General features: G+C 35.9%; 1 protein-coding gene across 6 annotated transcripts in view; it reads right to left on the reverse strand.

The window, feature by feature from the left end:
• Window positions 1-20,820, reverse strand: part of sulf2b (sulfatase 2b) — a 121,199-nt gene that overhangs the window by 19,760 nt on the left and 80,619 nt on the right. For 4 of the 6 annotated variants that reach the window (XM_043225501.1, XM_043225506.1, XM_043225505.1 and 1 more), the window contains exons 4-8: window positions 11,301-11,519; window positions 9,156-9,395; window positions 6,358-6,509; window positions 5,866-6,035; window positions 333-483 (exon numbers count right to left, since the gene is read on the reverse strand). In XM_043225501.1, the coding sequence (XP_043081436.1) occupies window positions 333-483; window positions 5,866-6,035; window positions 6,358-6,509; window positions 9,156-9,395; window positions 11,301-11,475 (888 nt within the window). In that variant the 5' untranslated portion in view covers window positions 11,476-11,519. Of the gene's footprint in view, window positions 1-332; window positions 484-5,865; window positions 6,036-6,357; window positions 6,510-9,155; window positions 9,396-11,300; window positions 11,520-17,373; window positions 17,569-17,600; window positions 17,864-20,820 lie in introns of those variants that run through there. The other 2 variants (XM_043225502.1, XM_043225503.1) reach the window with 2 other exon arrangements.

Genomic DNA, 20,820 nt, shown 5'->3' on the forward strand with positions numbered 1-20,820 from the left:
AAACATTAATACTGTTAATACCATAACAAAACATAATCGATACTAAAATAACAATGATTGCAATATATACATGTGTGTACTGTGTATATTAATTATGTATATTTAAAGACACATACAGCATATATTTCAAATATATGTGCATGTATTGACATGTATATATTTATATTCACATAAATTATATCATTTTTTTTTCTACTTTTACTTTGGATTAATCGTTTGACAGCACTAATATATACATATATAGAAATTGGTTATATACATTATTTTAAGAAACTGCATTCTTTTTATATTATTTGTAATTCTTGTCGTTTATGTCTACAGCGTATATGTACCTTCTCCACACTATCATCCACGGACAGCAGCGTTTGCAGTCTCTTGCGCTGCAGCATGTTGGTGAACTCCATGTGAATGGGCTTCATGGGGCCGGTGTAGCGCATAATCCAGTGTTTGTCTGGATTAGGGGCGTAGTTATAACTGGGCGTTCTGAATGGAGAAGAAGAGAGTCACCGTCAGTGGACCTGCTGAAGCATGACTGAGGGAAATGGAGAGAGTTTTCAAAGCGTCTCCAGACACTGTTTGTCGACTCTGTTCTGCTGATGTCGGAGGAAAGCACGCAGACAGTTTTTGACAGCTGGGTTGTGTCTGCGCGAATGTATGAAGGTGCGTCTGTGTGTGTGTGTGTGTGTGTGCGCGTTTGCATGGTCAGAATTACAAATGACAGCAATCGACTGTGTGCTTTCTCTTCCGTCTTTTCAAAAATGACACATTGCAATTTTACAGTCTCATGGTTTCTCAGGCGCTGACTGACAGACTGACATTCTGTGAATGTAATGGTTGTTCAACCATTATTCTGGGGTAAAAAGAGAGAGGAGTGTTTGTAGCTCCTCCTCCTCGCTCCTGTGACAGGCGTGAGAGGCCTTTTAGAAACAAACAGCACTTACACTCCATGCCTTTACAGTTGTGATTAAAAGCCCCCAGCTCTGTTGTTTACAGCCATTACTTAAAGTCCTTCTACAGACAAATCAATGTGAGCATCTTTGCACTGATCTGCCTGCTGCCTGGCCTTCAGGGTGCCGTATATTTAAACTGATAGCAACTTAGCGACTAACAAGGGACACTGTAACTCTCCGTCTCTGTTTAGTTTATCTATTTATGTACTGGGACCTGAAAAAAAGTGCACTGCTGTTCTTCTCACACTTCTTTTTTGTGTCTATACAGTAGCTCTGATTCAAAACTAAGCGTGCCGTCTTCTTAGACGTGTTTTAAGATAGGAAAATAGGAGATACTTTAATTCATGTTTCCCTACTGCTGTTCCAAACGCTAAGAAATAGTAGCTGATTGTTCTGTCATTTGAATGATTTCACTAAAAAGATTCATTATTCACTCGTTGACCTTTTCTATTGTTTTTCCTGCATTTAATCTAATACAAGTTCATTAATTTATTCCACGAACACAACACTTCATTCAACGCCGCTCTATCTTTACGTCTATGCTTATGCACTTCGAATGTGCTAAAATGGGCAGTCTTTTGTGCATTTTAAGAAATTCCTGATTGCTCAGGTTTGTTCAGCCAACAGGGTTTCAGTACTGCTCAAGATACACAGAACCCAGTAAACAGAATAGTTGATAAATATTATATTCAGTACTGACAATTTGGAGTAATTTAGCTTTATTTTTGATTCTCCCCGTGGTTTTATTGTAGTAAAAGTGGCATATTGGATTACCCTTTGCATGACCACACTTTTGCTCCAGATACCATGATAAAACCATACACTATGCAGCAAAGCCATGGTTAGTTCGTGATTACTAAGCAAGGCATTAACTTAGCAACATGCTAATGACCGCAAACAGAAAAGTTCAATAGAAATATAGTATTTAATACAGAAAAGTGTTCTAATTTGATTCATATCTTTATTTCACAAAATTTTTATATTTCATTTTAAGCTTATTAGACTATCAAGACATTAACTTAGCAACATGCTTATGTAAAAGCCTGTAAAAAAAATAACCATAATACAGTAAAAGTAACGATGCTTTTTTGCCACATTGATTACCAATTGCAAAACCTTGGTTAATTTGGGATACCATGGTTTAAATAGTAACAATGTATTTTTGGTTTTATTTGTAGTAAAATCGTGGACTATTTTTGTAAGAGACATGCAAGCTTTAAGCTTTATGCTCTCAACACACTAGCTTAGCTATCATGCTAATGCCAGACTGGAATTGACTGTAAACAGAAAAGTCGATTATAAATTTATTACAAAGTACAGAATAGTAGAGTAAAAATATATCTAATCTGATTCACAACACTGTTTCGTGAAATAGTTCAGACTATCAAGATATATTTCAGCTAATATTAGCTTAGCAACACGCTAATGCAAAACTGAAGCTGATTTATAATGGTACAAGGAGGGTTTTATATAATACAGAAAATTATTGAATTGAACACATCATTTAATGCAATATTTGTGTGCATGCTCTGCATTTCTTATTAGAGCATCAGATTAGAATTAATTTTTAATTGAGTCCGGTGTACTTGACATAGGAAATGCTAGTTGCTGCCTATACAAAGTGCTCCAAATAAGTCACATGAGATTTCATCACAGTTTGAATACGGCCTCGGAAGGCAGCTGCCTATGTAGACAGTAAACAGCATATTCTCTCTCTCTCTCTCTCTCTCTCTCTCTCTCTCTCTCTCTGGTTTCATCTTCTTTATTGGTCTACATATAATCCTTTTAATCCTCTCAAAACGCTCTTACTCCCTCTCTTGTTCTTTTCCGATCATATTTTCATTATTCCCTCCATCACAAGAGTGATGGAGATGAAACAGGTGCAGCGGGATCACGCGGCGATGAGAACAAGGGGATTTTCCCACCGAATAATATACGCCCTCTGACTATCTGTGAGGATTTGGACAATATCTCTGCAGTGGCCTTGCGCCAGTCTGAGGGGCAACGAGGGGTTAATCACATACGGCACTGTACGAGGGCAAGGAGCAGAGAAGTACAGGACCAGCGGGAGGCCATTATGGACGGTGGAGGGTGGTTTGCTGGAGACTGACCGGAGAGAATGAGGTCGGTCCTGGGAATTTTTCATGGGATGTTAAGAGAGGCTTTCTGGGGAATTTTGACACATGTATATGAATGCATGTGTGGAGCGCGGCCATTTTTCATGGCTACCGGCTGAAAAAAAGTTACATATTTCTTTGCAATATAGGTACAATCAGACAGGTGGTGATGTTATAGAGGTGGATGTGAATCATAAAACATGTTTTATGAGGAGTTTGTGTGCAGAAAGAGACTGGACGTGCAAAACAAGAACTAGGCTGTTTGTTTTTTATTGGTGAAAGCGAGATGACATCAGAAAAATAATAAAAGCACATTAAATTCTAGACTCTCAGTTACTTTGAAGGGATGATGGATGTTTATGTGAATCATAAAGTGGGCAGGTTTGCATCTCCTGGTTTATATCTACTCTAATGGTGAATCAAATGGCTGTTAAACTGCAACAGCAAGCTTATCACACACAAACACACACACACTGTTTGAAGAATCAAAACATGAATATCTATTCATCTATTTTGGTTTTCCCCCTCATCAGCCAGCTTGAGAAAGCGAATGTGCACGTTTGTGAGCATTCTGTCTGATTTTATTCCTGACGCCTCAATATTTCAGGAAAGACAGTGATATTCATTGACAGTACTATATCTCTTTGCTCTCTCCCTCTCTTTTCCTTGCTTGAATGCGAGAGAAATGGGAGCTCATGGTTGTGTGGTTTTGTGCTTAGAGACACAATGTCCTGAAAGCAAATCGAATCTGAGAGAGACAGACAGAGATAGAATTTAGTACATTAGAGGCTTTTTGTTTGCTCATTTGCGGTGTGTTAACTAGATAATATATCTGTGTGTGTGCTGTCGGATGCATCTGGGGCATGAAATATATTCTATACAAGTACATTAATGTAAATCTTCAAGCTTGTTTTTGAAATATGTCAGCATGCAATTTATAGTGCATTACATGTGGCCATTTCTCTCTTTTGGGTTCATGCACTGAGCAAGGAAGTTTACTGTAGTTAACTGTTAATATTTAAAGAGAGCTGAATAATATATTCAAACTGAAATTTGAAGGTAACTTTTACTTTTACAAAACTATCAATTTTATTTCAAGAAATGCAAATAAATCACATTTATTTCATTTTTGACTAGCAGATTTTCATGCATCCGGCCTCTGTCCAGAGATTTCCTGTATCCAGAGGCTGAATTTATGAGGTCACTGGGTACAACAGTAGACATGGAGAACTATAAAATGAGATTTAGAGATTACTCTGTGTACACAGAGAGTGAGAGTGGGGTCCTAGAGATTTAGCAAATCCAGCTACCTAAAAACAAATGCATCACGTGTAGACAGGATTTAACAAATATGCTTTTCATCATCATGCATGTACTCGGCATGTCTGTGATTGTATGTGTGTGCGTGTGCGTGTGTGTGTGTGTGAAGAATGGCAGTTTCTCTCTGGCAGGAGGATTACAGACCCTGGGAAAAGCATTGACAGAGACAGGAGGATTTATCTGCTGGAGGGACAGAAATGGAGAGATGAACGAGGGGAGAGAAAGAGACATTGGGAAAAAAAGGTCTGGTACCAGCTGGTGGCCAATTAGCAAGAGAGCAGGAGATACCGGCAGAGAAAAACAAGTGTGTGTGTGTGTCTGTGGGTACATTAGCGTGAACCAAAGAGGACTGTTTCCATTATAACATCCCTATCGAGTAGCACTTGAGTGACAGAAATAGAGAAAAGTGTAGCAAGATTTCGACTCAAAATGTTATCCATGATTTCCAGCTGTTTCTCTGCTCTCTTCCTATTCATCTCTACTCCCACTGACCCCTTTCATGTTTTTGAGTATGTACAATGGATGCCAAAATTGTTTTTTTTAGCTGAACCTTAAAATAAAATATAAAAATTAAAACTGTACAGCACAAAAAAATTATAATTAATAAAAACTAAAAAATAATTAATAGCAATTAAATAGCCAAGCGAGCAAGGAGGCGAGCTTCAGACCAACTGCAGCAATGATTAACTAAATTTTATTCTTTATTTATTCTTATAGTGTATTAAATGTAGCAATATGCAATACGCTGGAATGGTTAATCACTTTAAACAATAGGTGGCGCTGTTATCAATTTGAGGTGGTGTATTTAGTGTGAGATGACACTGGCACACACAAGGCTTAGTGTCAATATGTTAAAGCTTTGCAGAGAGCTTCACATGTAGTTTGGTATTGTGCCAGCAAAGTAGTTTGTGTGTTAAATTTTGTCTAAACAAAATCCATAACTTTTCCAATAAGCAATAATTAAAAAGCTAATAACATTTTTTTTAAGCACAAAGTGGCGGCGCTCTGATAAGTACTGTGTACCTTCAGGGCAAGGTGTCGAAGACACATAACGAGGCTTGTAATGATTCGCCAGTGCGTATATAAAACATGGCCATCCCTGGACAGCTTCTGGCTCCGCCCCTGAATCTAAAGATATCACTTTTGTGATTTTTGTCCATTACACTCAAAAACTGTTAGCAAAGAAAGCTATTTCTCAAATGTCCAAAACCACTAGATTGCGTTGAGCAGGTTCTCAAAATGCTACAATTGATTATGATTAAATGTTCTTCTACTTATGTACTTCTACTGAAGTTTAAGATGCTTTTTGGATTATCATTAATCAGTTTTTACACACACTGGTTGAGTTCATGCAACTTTAGTGATGCTTTCATCCAGACGAAAAAGAGACAAAGAAAATACAGATACTAAGACATTCTGAAATGTCTTTTAGCTTTGAATTTCAAGTTGAATGCCATGCAACGTAGGTTTAGACTCACATGTGTTGTGAAGCATTGGGGAAGGCAGTGGTGTACTGAGGGGCCGCGTCCTCCGGGCCATGAGGGGCAGCGTGACTGATCACCATCATGATGGGGCGGTGAGGGTAGATCTTCTTTGTCATGCGGAAGTAACTGATGCTGTCATTGGTTATGAGATCTGTCAGGTAGTCCTACAGGAGGTACAGAGATCCGATCATTCATCTACTAATTTAAAATAATTCAGTCTCAGCTACTCAAAAGATTACCAAGAACACATATACACCCCACTAATAAGCAAACTTTTCTGTTGCCAGAGAGCTTGGATATCAGCCACTCTGGGACTGATAAACCCTGACAAAAGACGCTGAACTTTTGAGAGAGAGCCAATGAGAGAAAGAGAGTGACAGAAAAGAGACAAACTGTTCAATGGATTAAGGCGTGACAAGAAATTAAGAAAGGTGATGCAGTCTGAAAAAACGAGTTTCCACATGATTGGCCACCTTGAACACTCACCTTTGAGTATTCATATCCATGTTTCTCTCGGACACCGTTCCTGCACAGAGTGTAGTTATAAAAGCGGGAATTCTTCACCATGGCGACCCACTCCCTCCATCCGGGAGGAACGTAAGTACCGTTATACTCATTCAGATACTTCCCAAAGAATGCTGAGAAACACAAACACAAAAGAGTAGAGTTATCATAAAGACACGGCGTGCAGAAGAGAGCAAAATACAGCGGAGACAAAAAAGAAATAAAGAGTAGAGTAGAATAAAATAGAGAGCAGAATAGAGCAGAGTACAGAAAAGAAGAATAAAGTCGAGTATAACATGACAAAGTTAATTTGAGTTAAATAGGATAAGAGAAAAAAGTATGGTACAGTGGAATAGAGAAAGAAATAGAAGTGTATACTACAGATGAGTAGAGTAGAACAGAATGGAGTTTAATAGAGTAATTTAGTAGAGTAATAGAGTAAACAGAACAGAGAAGAATTGAAGAAAACACAGTAAGCACAGTAAAATAAATGTGTACACTGAGGTAGAGGTGAGTAAAGTGGAACATAATAGAATAGAATGGAGTTAAGTAGAGTACAACAGAATACATTAAAAGGTAAAACAGAATAGAGGTAAAGGTGAGTAGAGCAGGACAAGTTAGAGTATAGTAGAATTTTAGTATTTAAGTGGAAAACCATATTGTACAGTTGAATAGAGCAGAACAGACCACAGAATAATAAAATAAGAGAAGAAAAACAGTACAACAGAGTAGAGCAGAAAATTGTTCAATAGGGTAAAGTAAAACAAGAGAGTAAAACAGGAGAATACAGTAGAGTAGAATAAATGATTGTAGAACAGCATAAAGTAGAACAGAATAGAGCTTAGCAAAGTAGAGCAGAGTACAGTAGAATTGTGTATTGATATAGCTGTGTAGAGATGAACAGAATGATGAAGAGAATGGCAAAACGACGTAGAACAGAACGATACAGAACAGAAAAGAACAGAACAGAATAGAGTACACTACGAGTGATAAATAGTCTAGAAGAGGCACTGAAGATACAGTGGGCATATAGACAGACCCCGCATGCACAGAAATAGAGGACAGGGAGCTACGTGAAGATGGATGAATATTTGTGTTGGAAATGTTACATTAGAGAGGATGTTGGTCAGAGCCGGTCTCTCTCCTAGAGGAAGTGTGCTCTAATGGATCACTGTTACCACTAAAAGCCTGACTCACTGCCAGGTGTGCGTGCGTGCGTGTGTGTGTGTGTGCGTGCGTGTGTGTGTGTGTGTGTGTGCAGGCGCAACATTCACAGCTGGTCATGCTATGTTTACATGCACATGGTACTTCTGCCTGATGTCTATGTCACAAACAGAAAACATCACATACACAAATGCACAAAAGCATCTATTACAGCCCAAAGGGTTTTAATTTAATGAAAATCATCTGTTGAAGACAGATTATGTCAGTGTTCGTGCAAGAGTCTTCGGGAGTGTGTTTGGCAGTGTGTGTGACCTGGGGGCCTGTCACACTGAATCTCTGGTGAGAGTGTGTGAACAGACACAACCGTGACTGATGAAACGGCTCACGAATGAATGAGAGCTCAATCTATGAAATGCATTTTACATTCACGTCAGGTTGTTATTGTAGGGAAGAGTTAAGCGCCATAATGCTTTGGTGTCTACTCCAAGTTTTTCAGATAGAAATCATCAAAGGCTATGAGGATATAAAAGTGTGATCGTAGAGCCACAGCTGCTGCACTCTGATTAGGCTCTAATCTAGTCCAACAATGAAGTTTACACTATAAAGATTTAAAGTACTCAACTACACCACTCTACTTTAGGCTACTCTACTTTCATTTCAGTCTACGGTACTCTATTCTACTCTGTTTTAGTATAGGCCACTCAAATGTATTAAACTCTAATTTATTCTCTATTATTAATATATTATTTTGTTAGTGTACTTTATTCCACATTGTTCTACTCTAGCTTATTTATATCTATGTTATTCTCTTCTATTTTAATCAAGCCTGTTTTGTTTTACTTTATGTTAGTCTGGTTTAGTCTGCATTAATTAACTTTTCTCAAGTCTATGTCACTCTGTTCTTCTCTAATTAGGTAGAAGCTATTTCAATGTATTTTTTATACACTAGTCTACACATCTTAAGGCTATTCTCTTTACTTTTATCAACTCTGTTCTACTCTACTTTAATCTATTCTACATTATTCTATTGATCAGTAAGCTCTTGTCTTCTCCTTTATTCCAGTCTACTCAACTCTACTCTGGTATATGCTCCTCTACTTCAATCCTTACTTCAGTATAGTCTACTCAACTCAGTTTTATTCTACACAATTTTAGTCTATTCCTCTGCTTTAATAAACCTTTCTCAAGTCTATGTTGCTATATTCTGCTCTGTAAATATAGGCTATTTTATTTTTTTCTACTCTACCTTTACTTTAGTATAGTCTACTTAACTCTACCCTGCACTTCATTCCACATGATTCTGCTAATTTCTAGGCTATTTTCCTTTACTTCAATCTACTCTTCTGAACTCTATTCCACTCTTCCACAGTCAACATTACTCTACTTTAATCTACAGTTTTCTACTTCTACAAATTCCAGTCTCTAGGCTGTTCTCCTTTAGTTTACTATGCTACTTTACTCTATTCTGTTTTAGTCTACATTATCCTATGCTGAATCCATCGCTCTACTGCACTCTACACTACTGTACTCCCCTCTACTTGTACTCTATATCATGTAACAGTAACATAAGTTTAACCAAGTGATCCTTTCAGTGTGTGTTTGTGATTGATCTCCACCTGTCCTGTAGCCAGTGCTGTTTAGGTAGACTCCGAAAGTGCGCGGCTCGTGTTGGGCCTGCCAGGAGGGAGAAGAACAGTTCTCGTTGTTGGTGTAGGTGTTGTGGTTGTGGGCGTATTTCCCCGTCAGCATGGAGGAGCGTGATGGACAGCACATGGGTGTGGTGACAAACGCGTTGGAGAAGTGCGTTCCACCCTGCTCCATGATCCGCCGGGTCTTATTCATGACCTGCATGGAGCCTGGACGAGAGAGAGAGTGAAAGAAGATCTATCATACAGCATATCACTCAAGGTGACATAAAGCCTGCTCTACCGTTTTCAAAGAGGACTGGCTTCAACACATCGACAGGATAAAGATATCAGTTCTTTCATTTTTCCTGTTTGTGAGATCACAGCCTTTAAGAGGAAATGTCCTGGTCGTTTGCAACCTGGGAATTCATGTGACACCAGCAGTGTGTGTGTGTGTGTGCATGAATGTGTTTGTTTAGAGATATATGATACAGGCTTTATATTCACAAGTCACACACTGTTTATTAAAAGTCTCAATTACAGTATACTTTTCGAAAGCCCTTTTGTTTTCACTTTTACTCAGCATTTATTCGACCTTGTCTTGTTCAAATACACACATGCACGATTGTTTAAATGTAAATGAGGACAAACTATTGTTTTTGCACCACCATTCAAAGGTTTTGAGCCAGTAAAATTTATATATTTAATTTAGCAAAAATGCATTAAATCAAAGGTGTACAGGAAATTCTATTTTGAACGAACGCTGCCCTTTTAAACGTTTTATTTATCAAAGAGGCATAACATTTTAAAATTAAAAAAAAGATTTACTTTAAATGATAAATGCTATTTAACAAACGAAGACATTGATGACTGTTTTTTTTTTGTTTTTCAGAAAAAATAAAAATTCAGCTTTGAATGACAGTAATAAATAACAGTTTTTTCATATAAATACAGCTTTGGTAAGCATGAGAGACTGCAGAAAGACAGTTTTTAAAATGCATTATTATCATTTTTTTTTTTTATAATTTATGAGAACACACTACGGCTAAGTGAAACTACACAACCTACACCCTGATTGGCTCAATTGACACGATCGGAGACAGGAAGTCTGTTTCCCTTTGGCCTTTTCAGACAGGATCACTACACCTCTACAGATTCAAGCAGAAAGGTCAGCACATACGAACATACACACTGCAAAAATACTCTTTACACACAAAGGTCAGTATGGATGGACAATACCGTATAAATCAACATTCACTCAGACAAGCACTCAAGAGGAAATGAGACGAGACATAGACGGTCCTCTCCCTGCCACATCCATAATTACAGCTTACACACGCATGCGTGTGTGCATATAAAATCAACACTGTCCAGCTCTGAGAAGAGTGGGACTTTCCGTCCTAATTGAATCATAGTCTTCCGCTCTGACAAAGCCCAAGATGTCTCTTTTTCACCACATAGAGACAGCCTGTAAAAAATAAATGAGCTCCCACACACACACACACACACACAAACACATTCAACACAAGCAAAGGTTCTTTCAGCATTAGTTCCATCTCGTACCTGTAACCCTTTTAGACTGAGAGATTTTATTTGCTAAAACCATTAGAGATTCTAAAGAGCTGCTTTGTTTCAGGAGCAAATAACATGTGACTGTGATTTTTTTTTTATTACAAGTGGTTAATTGGTAGTGAATTAACTAAAGGAGTAGAAATACACCACAGTACACTACCTTTTTTTTTTTTTTTTTTTTTAAATGTATATGAAACAGGTATTTTAAGCTGCATTTATTATTAAAAAACATTAATATTTTAAAACATGATTAGAATTTAAAATAACAGTTTCTATTTCAATATATTTTAAAATATAATTTATTCCTGTGATTTAAAGCTAGATTAAACCCAGTCTTCAGTGTCATGTGATCCTTTAAGCTGTCATTGGAATCAGATGAAAACTGGTGTCCTTTACCGTACTGCGGTTGCTATGTAAATCATTTCATCATGGTTAAGGGTGTTTTAGACATTCTAGTGCGCGCTGTGCCTAACAACAAACCTAAAACATTTTACAAGCTACTGTAACACACTTATTTTGTTCCCCAAACGAAACTAATAGTTTTTGAGTTTTTTTTCCACTCACCCAATTCAATGTCCTGGTCATCGGTGAGGATGAGGATGATGTTGGGGCGGATGTTGCGCCGGTCTCGCTGGAACCGAGGTTTCAGTCTCTGATTGGTCAGGAAGATGGAGGCATGAGCCACCGCCAACACGGCCAGCAGCACCAAGAGCCGGGCCCCCAGGCCCTGCGTCGCCATCTCGGGGCTCCCGCTCACACTATACTGACTTCACCTCGTGGCACCTGCAGGGAAAAACATTACGGTTCATTCGGTTGTAAACTCTAAATGAGGCTGAGAAGTTCACTTCAGGCTAAGACAGAGGTTGTGTCAGCGTGTGGTTTAGCCAGAGAGGTGTCGTTTGTGGTAAGTTATTAATGACCTTAATTGTAATAGCAGTAAGTGAGGGCTATATATAAATATGCAGCTACTCTTGCACTTAAAATATTACATGAAATGTAGGCTACGACATGACCTGGACGCGTAGATAAACTCAACATAAGGAGTCAGCTTACCACTGGCTGCACGGTCTAAAACTCCTGCTGCTGTTTGCTGGTAGTATTTATGCAAAACAGGATTCAGACTAAGACAAAATACTGCTAAAAGCTGGATATAAGGACAGATGCACACTTGAACTATAATGGTACATTTTTACAGACAACCAGACTAATTTAATAATCTGACATTTATTAGTGTTCTGCTCTAAACGCTGAGTGTAAATGTTCCTCTCGGTACACACTGTACCATCCATAATGCCACATTCTTCTCAACAAATACCAAATACCACAGCTCCAGCTTAGAGGCAGGGCACAAACAATAGAGAACAAAGTTCACTCAATGTCACTGAAAGCAGCTAAGTAAATAAGTTCAAATTTGAGCATATATATATATATATATATACATATATACACACACACACACACCTTTTAAAATAGTATGGTTTCATATACAAGATTTAATCATTTTTACTGAAGAAATTCTGCAAATCAGGTCTTCATATATTTCCACCATAAAGGAGAAAGAAAATATGAAAGAAATAAATGCGATACAGTCATGAGATGAAACACTGAAATTATGACAAAAATTGTATTATACGTAATAATTTTCCCAATAAACCTTACCATATTTTTGTCTGGTTGTAAGAAAAAAGTATCCCATGCGTACCAGCATCTTGATTTGGGTAGCTGACTAATAAACATTGGACTCCTATGTATCCTATGGTGCGACATAGCAAAAATGTAGAAAAAAACCTTTTCTATTTTCATTCTTTACAATAAATAGCATGAAATATGTTTATCTTCAATGTTAGAGGTTATTATTCTTATTTTTACAATTTTGCTGTTACACCATAGATACCTCAACTTCCATATGTCTAGTTAGAATGCTTTACTTTTTTATATTCTGAAAATACCTGCTTTTAAAATGAATAGAAAATGCATACAAACTCTTTAAATAAAATCTGCTTAACCATGGGCATCAGTACAGATTTATATATGCGGTTTCAATAGTGAACCAGATCCGTTTTTGCACTTGCAAAGTGCCTGCTTAGTGTATTTGTCCCCCGAAAATCTTCTTTGGATCCTCAGTGGAAAGTTTATAAGTTTAAAAAGCTCTGCCCTACAACTCAACCCAAGTTAAATCAAACCATTGCCTTCCTACAAAGAGAGATGATGAATCGTGCTTGGAATAATCTGCCTCTCTCACTGAGTTTATATTATGGTCGCCATCTAATTTGAACCCAATGAATTAGGATCTTCACACACACACACACACACACACACGCAGTGTCTAGGGTAAGGCTTTTATTGATGCACAATGCTGTGTCATGCACTGTAATCATTTCTTGAGCATGAATAATTTAATAGGATGGAATCCCCTTCTCAGCTGCTAATCTGTGCTGGAAAATAAAACCCCACCCACTGCTACCCACCATGAGCTAAATACACACACCACGCACACAGCAGGGACTAATCTCAAACCAGGGGGGGAAACTGGAGAGCATAAACAAGCGGAGGAGAGCCAGAGAGCGATAACCAGAGGAATCAGGCAGAGCTGAAGAGGAGAAGCGTGAGCTGGAGAACGTGAAGATGTCACATCTTTGAGTCAAAGAGTAAATCCATGCTGAGAACATCACTTCCACTGAATTATCACACACAGCGACTCTTTAATATTGTATTACTCCTCTTTGTGAAATTCAAAGCGGCTCGTGTCGCTTGTTTCTCATTCTGCTGCACTCTGGCTGTTGCTATCTAGGTGCACAGAGAGCTGACAGTCATGTTGTCGCCATATAAATATAATAAACAGTCGCTTTATTATAGTGATGTACTCAAAGAAAAAAATATGGCTGCTTTTCTGTTTGATAATTGATGAACGGCTGATATTAAAAATCGTACGCTATTTTGATCAAATAAATAAAAAAATATAAAATAAAACATTATGTTGTCAAACTGATTACCTGATTGGGTACATTATAATGTACGGTCTGAAAAAAGCAATATAATATTGATATACGGCATAATACGGATATTGCGAGATTTGATAAAGATTACATTTAATAGTGTGATTGAATTATTGTTTTTACAGTAATTTAAAAAGACAATTTAAATTTATAATTTTAGAATGAGATTTAGGGATTATGAGACCATTATGAGATACTAATTCATAATCAGATAAAAAGTTATAACAAAAAATATACAGTTATGACTGTATATTTAAGATGTATCAAATATTTTTTTTCTATAAGTCATAAATATACTGTCAATTTTGTCATAGTAATGACATTATAGTTATGACTATGTCATAAATGTCACTAAATATTAAACATATTTTTAAGTGTTTTAAATTTTTAAATACTTTTTTGTTGTGATTTTGAATTTTTGGTCACAATTTATGTTCAAACTATTTATTGTTTTAACATTTAATGTTTTTTTTTAATTAAAAATTTCAACTAATTATAACAATTTTAGTTACATTTCTTTTCTCATAATTCTGACCTAGAATTATTAGAATTATAATTAATTATTAGAATTAGGATTTAGCAAAGCAAGAGTTTTGTTTTTACATTGCAAAAAATTTCACAACTGATATTTACAAAGCAAATACATATATACAATACATATACAATATATAATGAGCATAGACAATAAAATATAAAATTCTTTATTTACGGCAAAAAAATTATATAGGTTTTTTGCAAGGAAATAACTTAAATTCCCTCCAGATCATTTGTACATGAACCAATTCTTATCCAAAACACAACATACAGATGTCAGCCTGTGCTAATTCAAACTAAATCATGCAACAGACTAAACCAACAGCTTTGCTGCTTCGACACACAGATGGCTAAATTGAATTTATTTAATTAGCCTTCAACACAGAACTGTACACTTCAAGACAGACTGCAAGTTAGTGGACCGAAAATTATATATTACATATTTAAATCATTTAATTTCATTTGCCAAAGACTAAATAACTAATTTAACCATCCCTTTATACACCAACCTCCATAAATCTCCAAAAAGACAATCCAACTTTAAATGTGTGTGCACATGGAAGAAATTTGTTTCAAAGCTGGAAGTAAAATAGGAATAGAAATATAATATTCTATTTCTAGGTTACTAATCGTATAAGGAAAATCTGACTATCAGATGTTGTTCTGTTGAAGCTTTTATTATAATCTCTGGATCTTCTCAAATCATGAGAACGAGACCAACACACAGTACACTGACATACGGACTAATTATTAACATTCTGGCATTCGCATTATTTTACCTTCAACTAAACTAAACTGAGTTCAATTAGAGCCGGCAAAAAACAGTTTCCTCGAGTGGTCTCAGATCACTGCGTATCAATTTATAGTACAAATTACACTTGTAGTATTTGTGTCTGTAATGTCAGGTGACTTAGTTTTGAGGACACCGGGAGCGTTTTCATGCCAAGACAGCTGTGTGCCTCAAGGAAAGCATTTAAAAAAGAAGGAAAGGAATGAAAGAGCGAAGAAAACAGACACCGGTCTCTGAAGAGACGAATCACAAACCCCTTTAACCCTCCGAGACATAAATACAGCCACAAAAACACCTCCTCCATCTCTATTCAACGCTCTGAATCCATATCCTCATAAACATGCGCCAGCATTCACATGAAAACATGCATGCAAAACTTGCAAAGTAATGTTATTCTTCACATAACCAATAGCGTATTGACAAAAAGACACGTCTTTGATGCCAAGCTGACTCTTTGGTGCTCTTCACGCTAGCGTGTACCGATCAGAAAGAGCCTTCAGCTCCGTGAGAACGGCCGGCAGAGGAACAGCCAATTGATTTCTGTTACATTACCGTGATATTTCTGGAAAGTCACACTGACATTTGGCAGATTAGACCAGGATGGTCAAGGTCCACAGCGTATATAATTATACTCCGAATGGTAGAGTAGCGTGATTTTTAATGGATTCTGGGAAAATATGAAGCACATGATAGAGTCTAATAGGTAGCTTGCGTTCCGTCATTACGGTTTTTCTATTTTCGCTCTACGCGATCCGCGTCTCTCTCATTTTACGACAAAGATAAAATTAGCGTGAGGAACGTCCAGCTGCCTGTCCCTTACATGTGTACTCGGAGTGACACTCGAATCACAAAAGGACTTTACGTTTATCGCGAAGACAGATACTATTGCCAATCATTTCATTTTCAAACACTCTCATTCCCTTCCCTTGGCTTTCGTACACTATACCGTCGACTTTATCTGCGTTCCTAGAGATTTCACACTTATGGCTGCTTTTGTCCGAAACACAATATACGGTTACCCAGCTCTTAGCCACGAGAGAGGGAAAGACTGAGACAGTCTCTTTTACTGCCAGTCCTCACAGGAACTGTAAAGACAGGGCTTTACTCGAAGATTATATACAAAAGAACAGGATATACTGAACACTACTATTACTGCATGACTTTTCGAGCATTTACAATACCATTAACAAATTCAAAAATATGGACGTATTACTGAATTTTAAAAAATACCAGTGTTTAATAAAGTGTTACTTTTATAGTTTACATAATCTTTGTGGTCGCCAAGCAACACGGCAAATAGTCGTTTTAATGTACGTATGTGAGTTTTTTTGGGAGTGCGATTATAGTAGTTTTACAGTGGATATAAATATGGCTTATCCAATAAAAAATTATAACCATCTGTTATGTATGTTGTATGTAGTATTGACAGGTATGCTTCAAATAATTAGCTAAATAAAATTATCTACTTTTTCTGACATTTCAGACTTGAACTGGATCTATATTTTAATGTGAATTATTATTGATATTTTTTTTCGGAATGTGAATTTGAATTGTATCTGAATTAGAAAAGAATCATACAGTACAACTGTATAACAATTTTGATTTAAATGTAAATCAGAATTGTATCTGTCTTTGCATTTACATTTGAAATCTGGATTTAAATGTCAACTGTGATCTCAAAATCTATATCTCAATTTAGATTTAAATATGCATAACGTGAACAGTATTGTGATATTAATTTAAATGTGATTCAGAATTGAATACGTTTGCATTTACATTTGAAATCTGTATTTAATGTCAAGTTGTAAACTCAAATTTTGTATGAATTTGGATTTAAATATACAAAACATTTTATATATAGTCATTTTGATTTAAATATGAATTCTGAATTGAATACGTTTTGCATTTACATTTGAAATCTGGATTTAAATGTCAGGTGTGAACTCAAATTGCATCTGAATTTGGATTTAAAAGTACAGAACGCGAACTGTATTGTGATTTCGAATTAAATATATCTCTGAATTGAATCCATTTTGCATTTACATTTAAAATCTGAATTTAAATGTCAACTGTAAACTCAAATTGTACCTAAATTGAATCACATTTGGGTTTTGATTGAAATATAAATCCAACTTGCATGTGGATTTCCATTTAAATTAAAATCGGAACTTTATCTGGATTAGCTTTTAAACATAAAAGGAATTGAAACAGGACTCCCAACTAAATTTTAAATAGTTTTGGAATTATACTAATTCAAATCTGAAGAGCCTAAAACAATACAAATGATAAAAAACGGAGCAGAACTGAAACAACTTACTAGCCTGAAGTGAGCAGAATCTGGGTTAATGTAGAGTCCCTCAACAGAGGCACAAAGCCCCAACTTCACTTTTCAGGAAAACACCTCTCCTCCACTCGTCTCTCTGCGCTTTCCTCATTCTAAACCTCTCCTTTCCTCTTCTCCCGCTCGTTATCATCCTCGTCCCTGTCTCTTTCTGCTCTCAAACAGCTCTCTCTCGCGTCTCGTTCCCTCTGTTCCGTGAGTACCTCATGGTGTTGATGTCGGACGCCTCGGTCTCTCTCTCTCGCTCAGCGCAGCTGCTCATCCCACATGGAAGTAGAAATATCCAGATACGGAGCGCGAGGGCTACGGGACCATCTTAATGGGATCCTTGATAACAAGATACGATGGTAACACTCCACACACAGCACTTACTCATCTGTCTCTGTAGGTCACTGCGCTGTAGCTATATCCCTTTCTCTCTCTCTCTCTCTCTCTCTCTCTCTCTCTCTCTCACGGTTGGAGTCGCTCATGTGCGCTCCTCTCTCTTCACTTCCCTTCTCCCCCCCATCCAGGCTCTCTCATTCTAGCTTTATCGCACCCTCTCTCTATCTCTTTCTCTCTCTCCTCTGCTATAATTCCATTCCCACTAGTCTCTTCTCCACTCTCTCAGGATTGATGTGTTGTAACCTTGAGCTCTGCTGCTTTCAATTTATTGTCCCTCTCACCCCCGTCCCGTCTCCCATTTTTGGTAAGGGTTAACGGAGCATCGCGCCGTAACAAAACCGAGGACGAGGGTCCCATCTGCGTCCTGTTTATGCTCCGCCGACCACGCTGCTCTGCATACTGGCACATTCATTTACATTACATTATATTAACAAGCACCTCAAACGCAAGCTCTTGCTATTTATATTTACATGAGTTCTAAATGAAAGCCCGCCACATTTAAATTTAGATGAATTACTGCAAGAGCTGCCGTTTTTGTTGAGGCAAAACGGTGCTTGTATTTACATACCAATGATTTGTGCGTGCAAACTGCATGCAAATGGATGCGATTGGGGTTTGCTTAAACTAGATGTGCCAGATGTGTTGAAAATGTATTCGAAGCACAGATTTGTTGATAATATTAACATTATATATATATATATATATACATATATATATATATATATATATATATATATATATATATATATATATATATATATATACATACAGTACGTGTGTGTATATATACACGTAAAATCCTAAATGTAAAAATGTAAAAATATATTTATTACATACTTATAACAAATTTAAAACATATTTATAGCTAATAAAAATACTTTAAATATATATAAAAATGTAAAATATAAAATGTATATATATATATATATATATATATATATATATATATATATATACACACGTATATATATATATATATATATATATATATATATATATATATATATATATATATATATATATATATACATACATACATATATATACATATATATATATATATATATATATATATATATATATATATATATATATATATATATATATATATATGTGTGTAGTTACATGAAGAGTTTATTTGCAAAAACAGATAACTATTCAAAATACCCCAAGTGAAAAAAACAACACGATTTGTGAGAATTGTTAAAAATGCACATATACATATATTTAAGCATTTATAATTAAGTATTTATAAAAAATATCTCTTCACTACACTACACAGGCACCATTTCTTTTTCACCGTTTTATAGGAATTTTTATTCTCCTCATTTTACATTGGTTTGCGGTTTGAAAATGCATTTTTTAAAGTACAAATATTCAGTCTGCTCTCTAAATGAATATGAGCTCATAAAACGATGAAAATGTTGCTTATGACGGCTTTAGATGAGATTTAGTACCCAGTCACCCTTCAGAGCATGTCAAAATCCCAAAAGCACATCATATCTTTCACTACCCATTGACCACTAGCTAAATGCTGTCTTTCTTAAACAGGAGATAAATGTGTGTTGTAAAGTGGTCTGAGTAAAAGACAACCACACAAGATAAAGCCCAGATAACTGAAGAGGTTTTGTGTGTAAAGACCCTGATGGACTATGGCCGTCTGGGGCAGAGAAGTATTGATTCAACACACACACACACACACACACACACACACAAATACATCCTCACAGACAGAAAAATGACGACAGACCAGACCCACTTCAGACATCTGTCTATGACCGCGAAGCCAGCTGGAATTTTCAACTTAACCCTTCGCTATTCACAACTAATCCCACAACTATTCTGCCATGAATTTCCAGAAAACTGCTACAGTTCCCACTGTGAGCCGTTCAACAGACCGTGTCTTTGTTATTGTCAGAGAGACAGAGAGAGAGCCAGAGAAAAGAACTGTCAAATTGTCTGGCCTTTCTTTTTAATTAACTTTGTCCATTTGCTCTTCTTATCGCAGTACATTAAAAATGCCACCCAGACAGACACAGAGAGAGAGAAAAAATGTGTGTGTGTGTGTAATATAAAAAGTACTTGAATAACATGCCGCTAATTAATAAATGGAACAAGGAGACAATGCATTGAACCTATTTTCACACACCGAGGCAGATATACATCTATAGAAACTAGTGAACCAAAAGAGTAAATCCAACAACATGGGATGGGAGCTTTTTAAACACATTTCTGTATTATTAGTAATATTATTATTTTTTTTGTTTATAAAAATTGGTATTGGTTGATAGTTAATTTTTTTTTTGTTTAGCCATTTGTACTCACTCAAGGTTCATCATTAATAATACTAATCATTTTAATAATATTGCAAGTAATTCTAAAATATTCACTTTTCATACTGCAGATTATAATTTTTTTGTCACTCACTTGTTGTATTTAATGAGACCAATTAGCTTTGAATTTTAATAAGAACTATAACATAAAATAATTATCAGATATGTAATCAGGTATGTAATATATGCATATCTTTTAAAGGAAACTTTAAAATAATTTTTATTTTTTTTACATTAACTAAATTATCCAAAATGTATAAAATACAAAAATTCTTATTTAAATAAAACTATTAAAAATGACAAAAATACAAAGTTAAAATTACTAAGACCTTAAAAATGAAATGCAAAAACTAGCATGAAAATTAAAGCATTTAAACTAACCTAATATAAAATGAAATATAAATACAAAAATAACTGAATAATATAAAAAATGATAAAATGACTAAAAAAAACATTTCAAATAAAAACATTTACATTTATTTACATTATTATATTTGAATAATAATACAATCTTCAAGTGGATGAGATGATTTCTCATACTACAGCACATAATAAATACTACTAACTACTAATAAAAGTATTAAAAAAACTAGAAATAAAAATAAATCAAAATAGAACACAAAGTCCCAGTACAGCAGAAATGAATAATGAACCAAATCAAGAGCCTGAAATCACAAATCTGCATTCACGGACACTAATTAACAGC

The sequence above is a fragment of the Puntigrus tetrazona genome, chromosome 23 (genome assembly GCF_018831695.1).
Source record: "Puntigrus tetrazona isolate hp1 chromosome 23, ASM1883169v1, whole genome shotgun sequence".
In the NCBI taxonomy this organism is placed as follows: domain Eukaryota; kingdom Metazoa; phylum Chordata; class Actinopteri; order Cypriniformes; family Cyprinidae; genus Puntigrus; species Puntigrus tetrazona.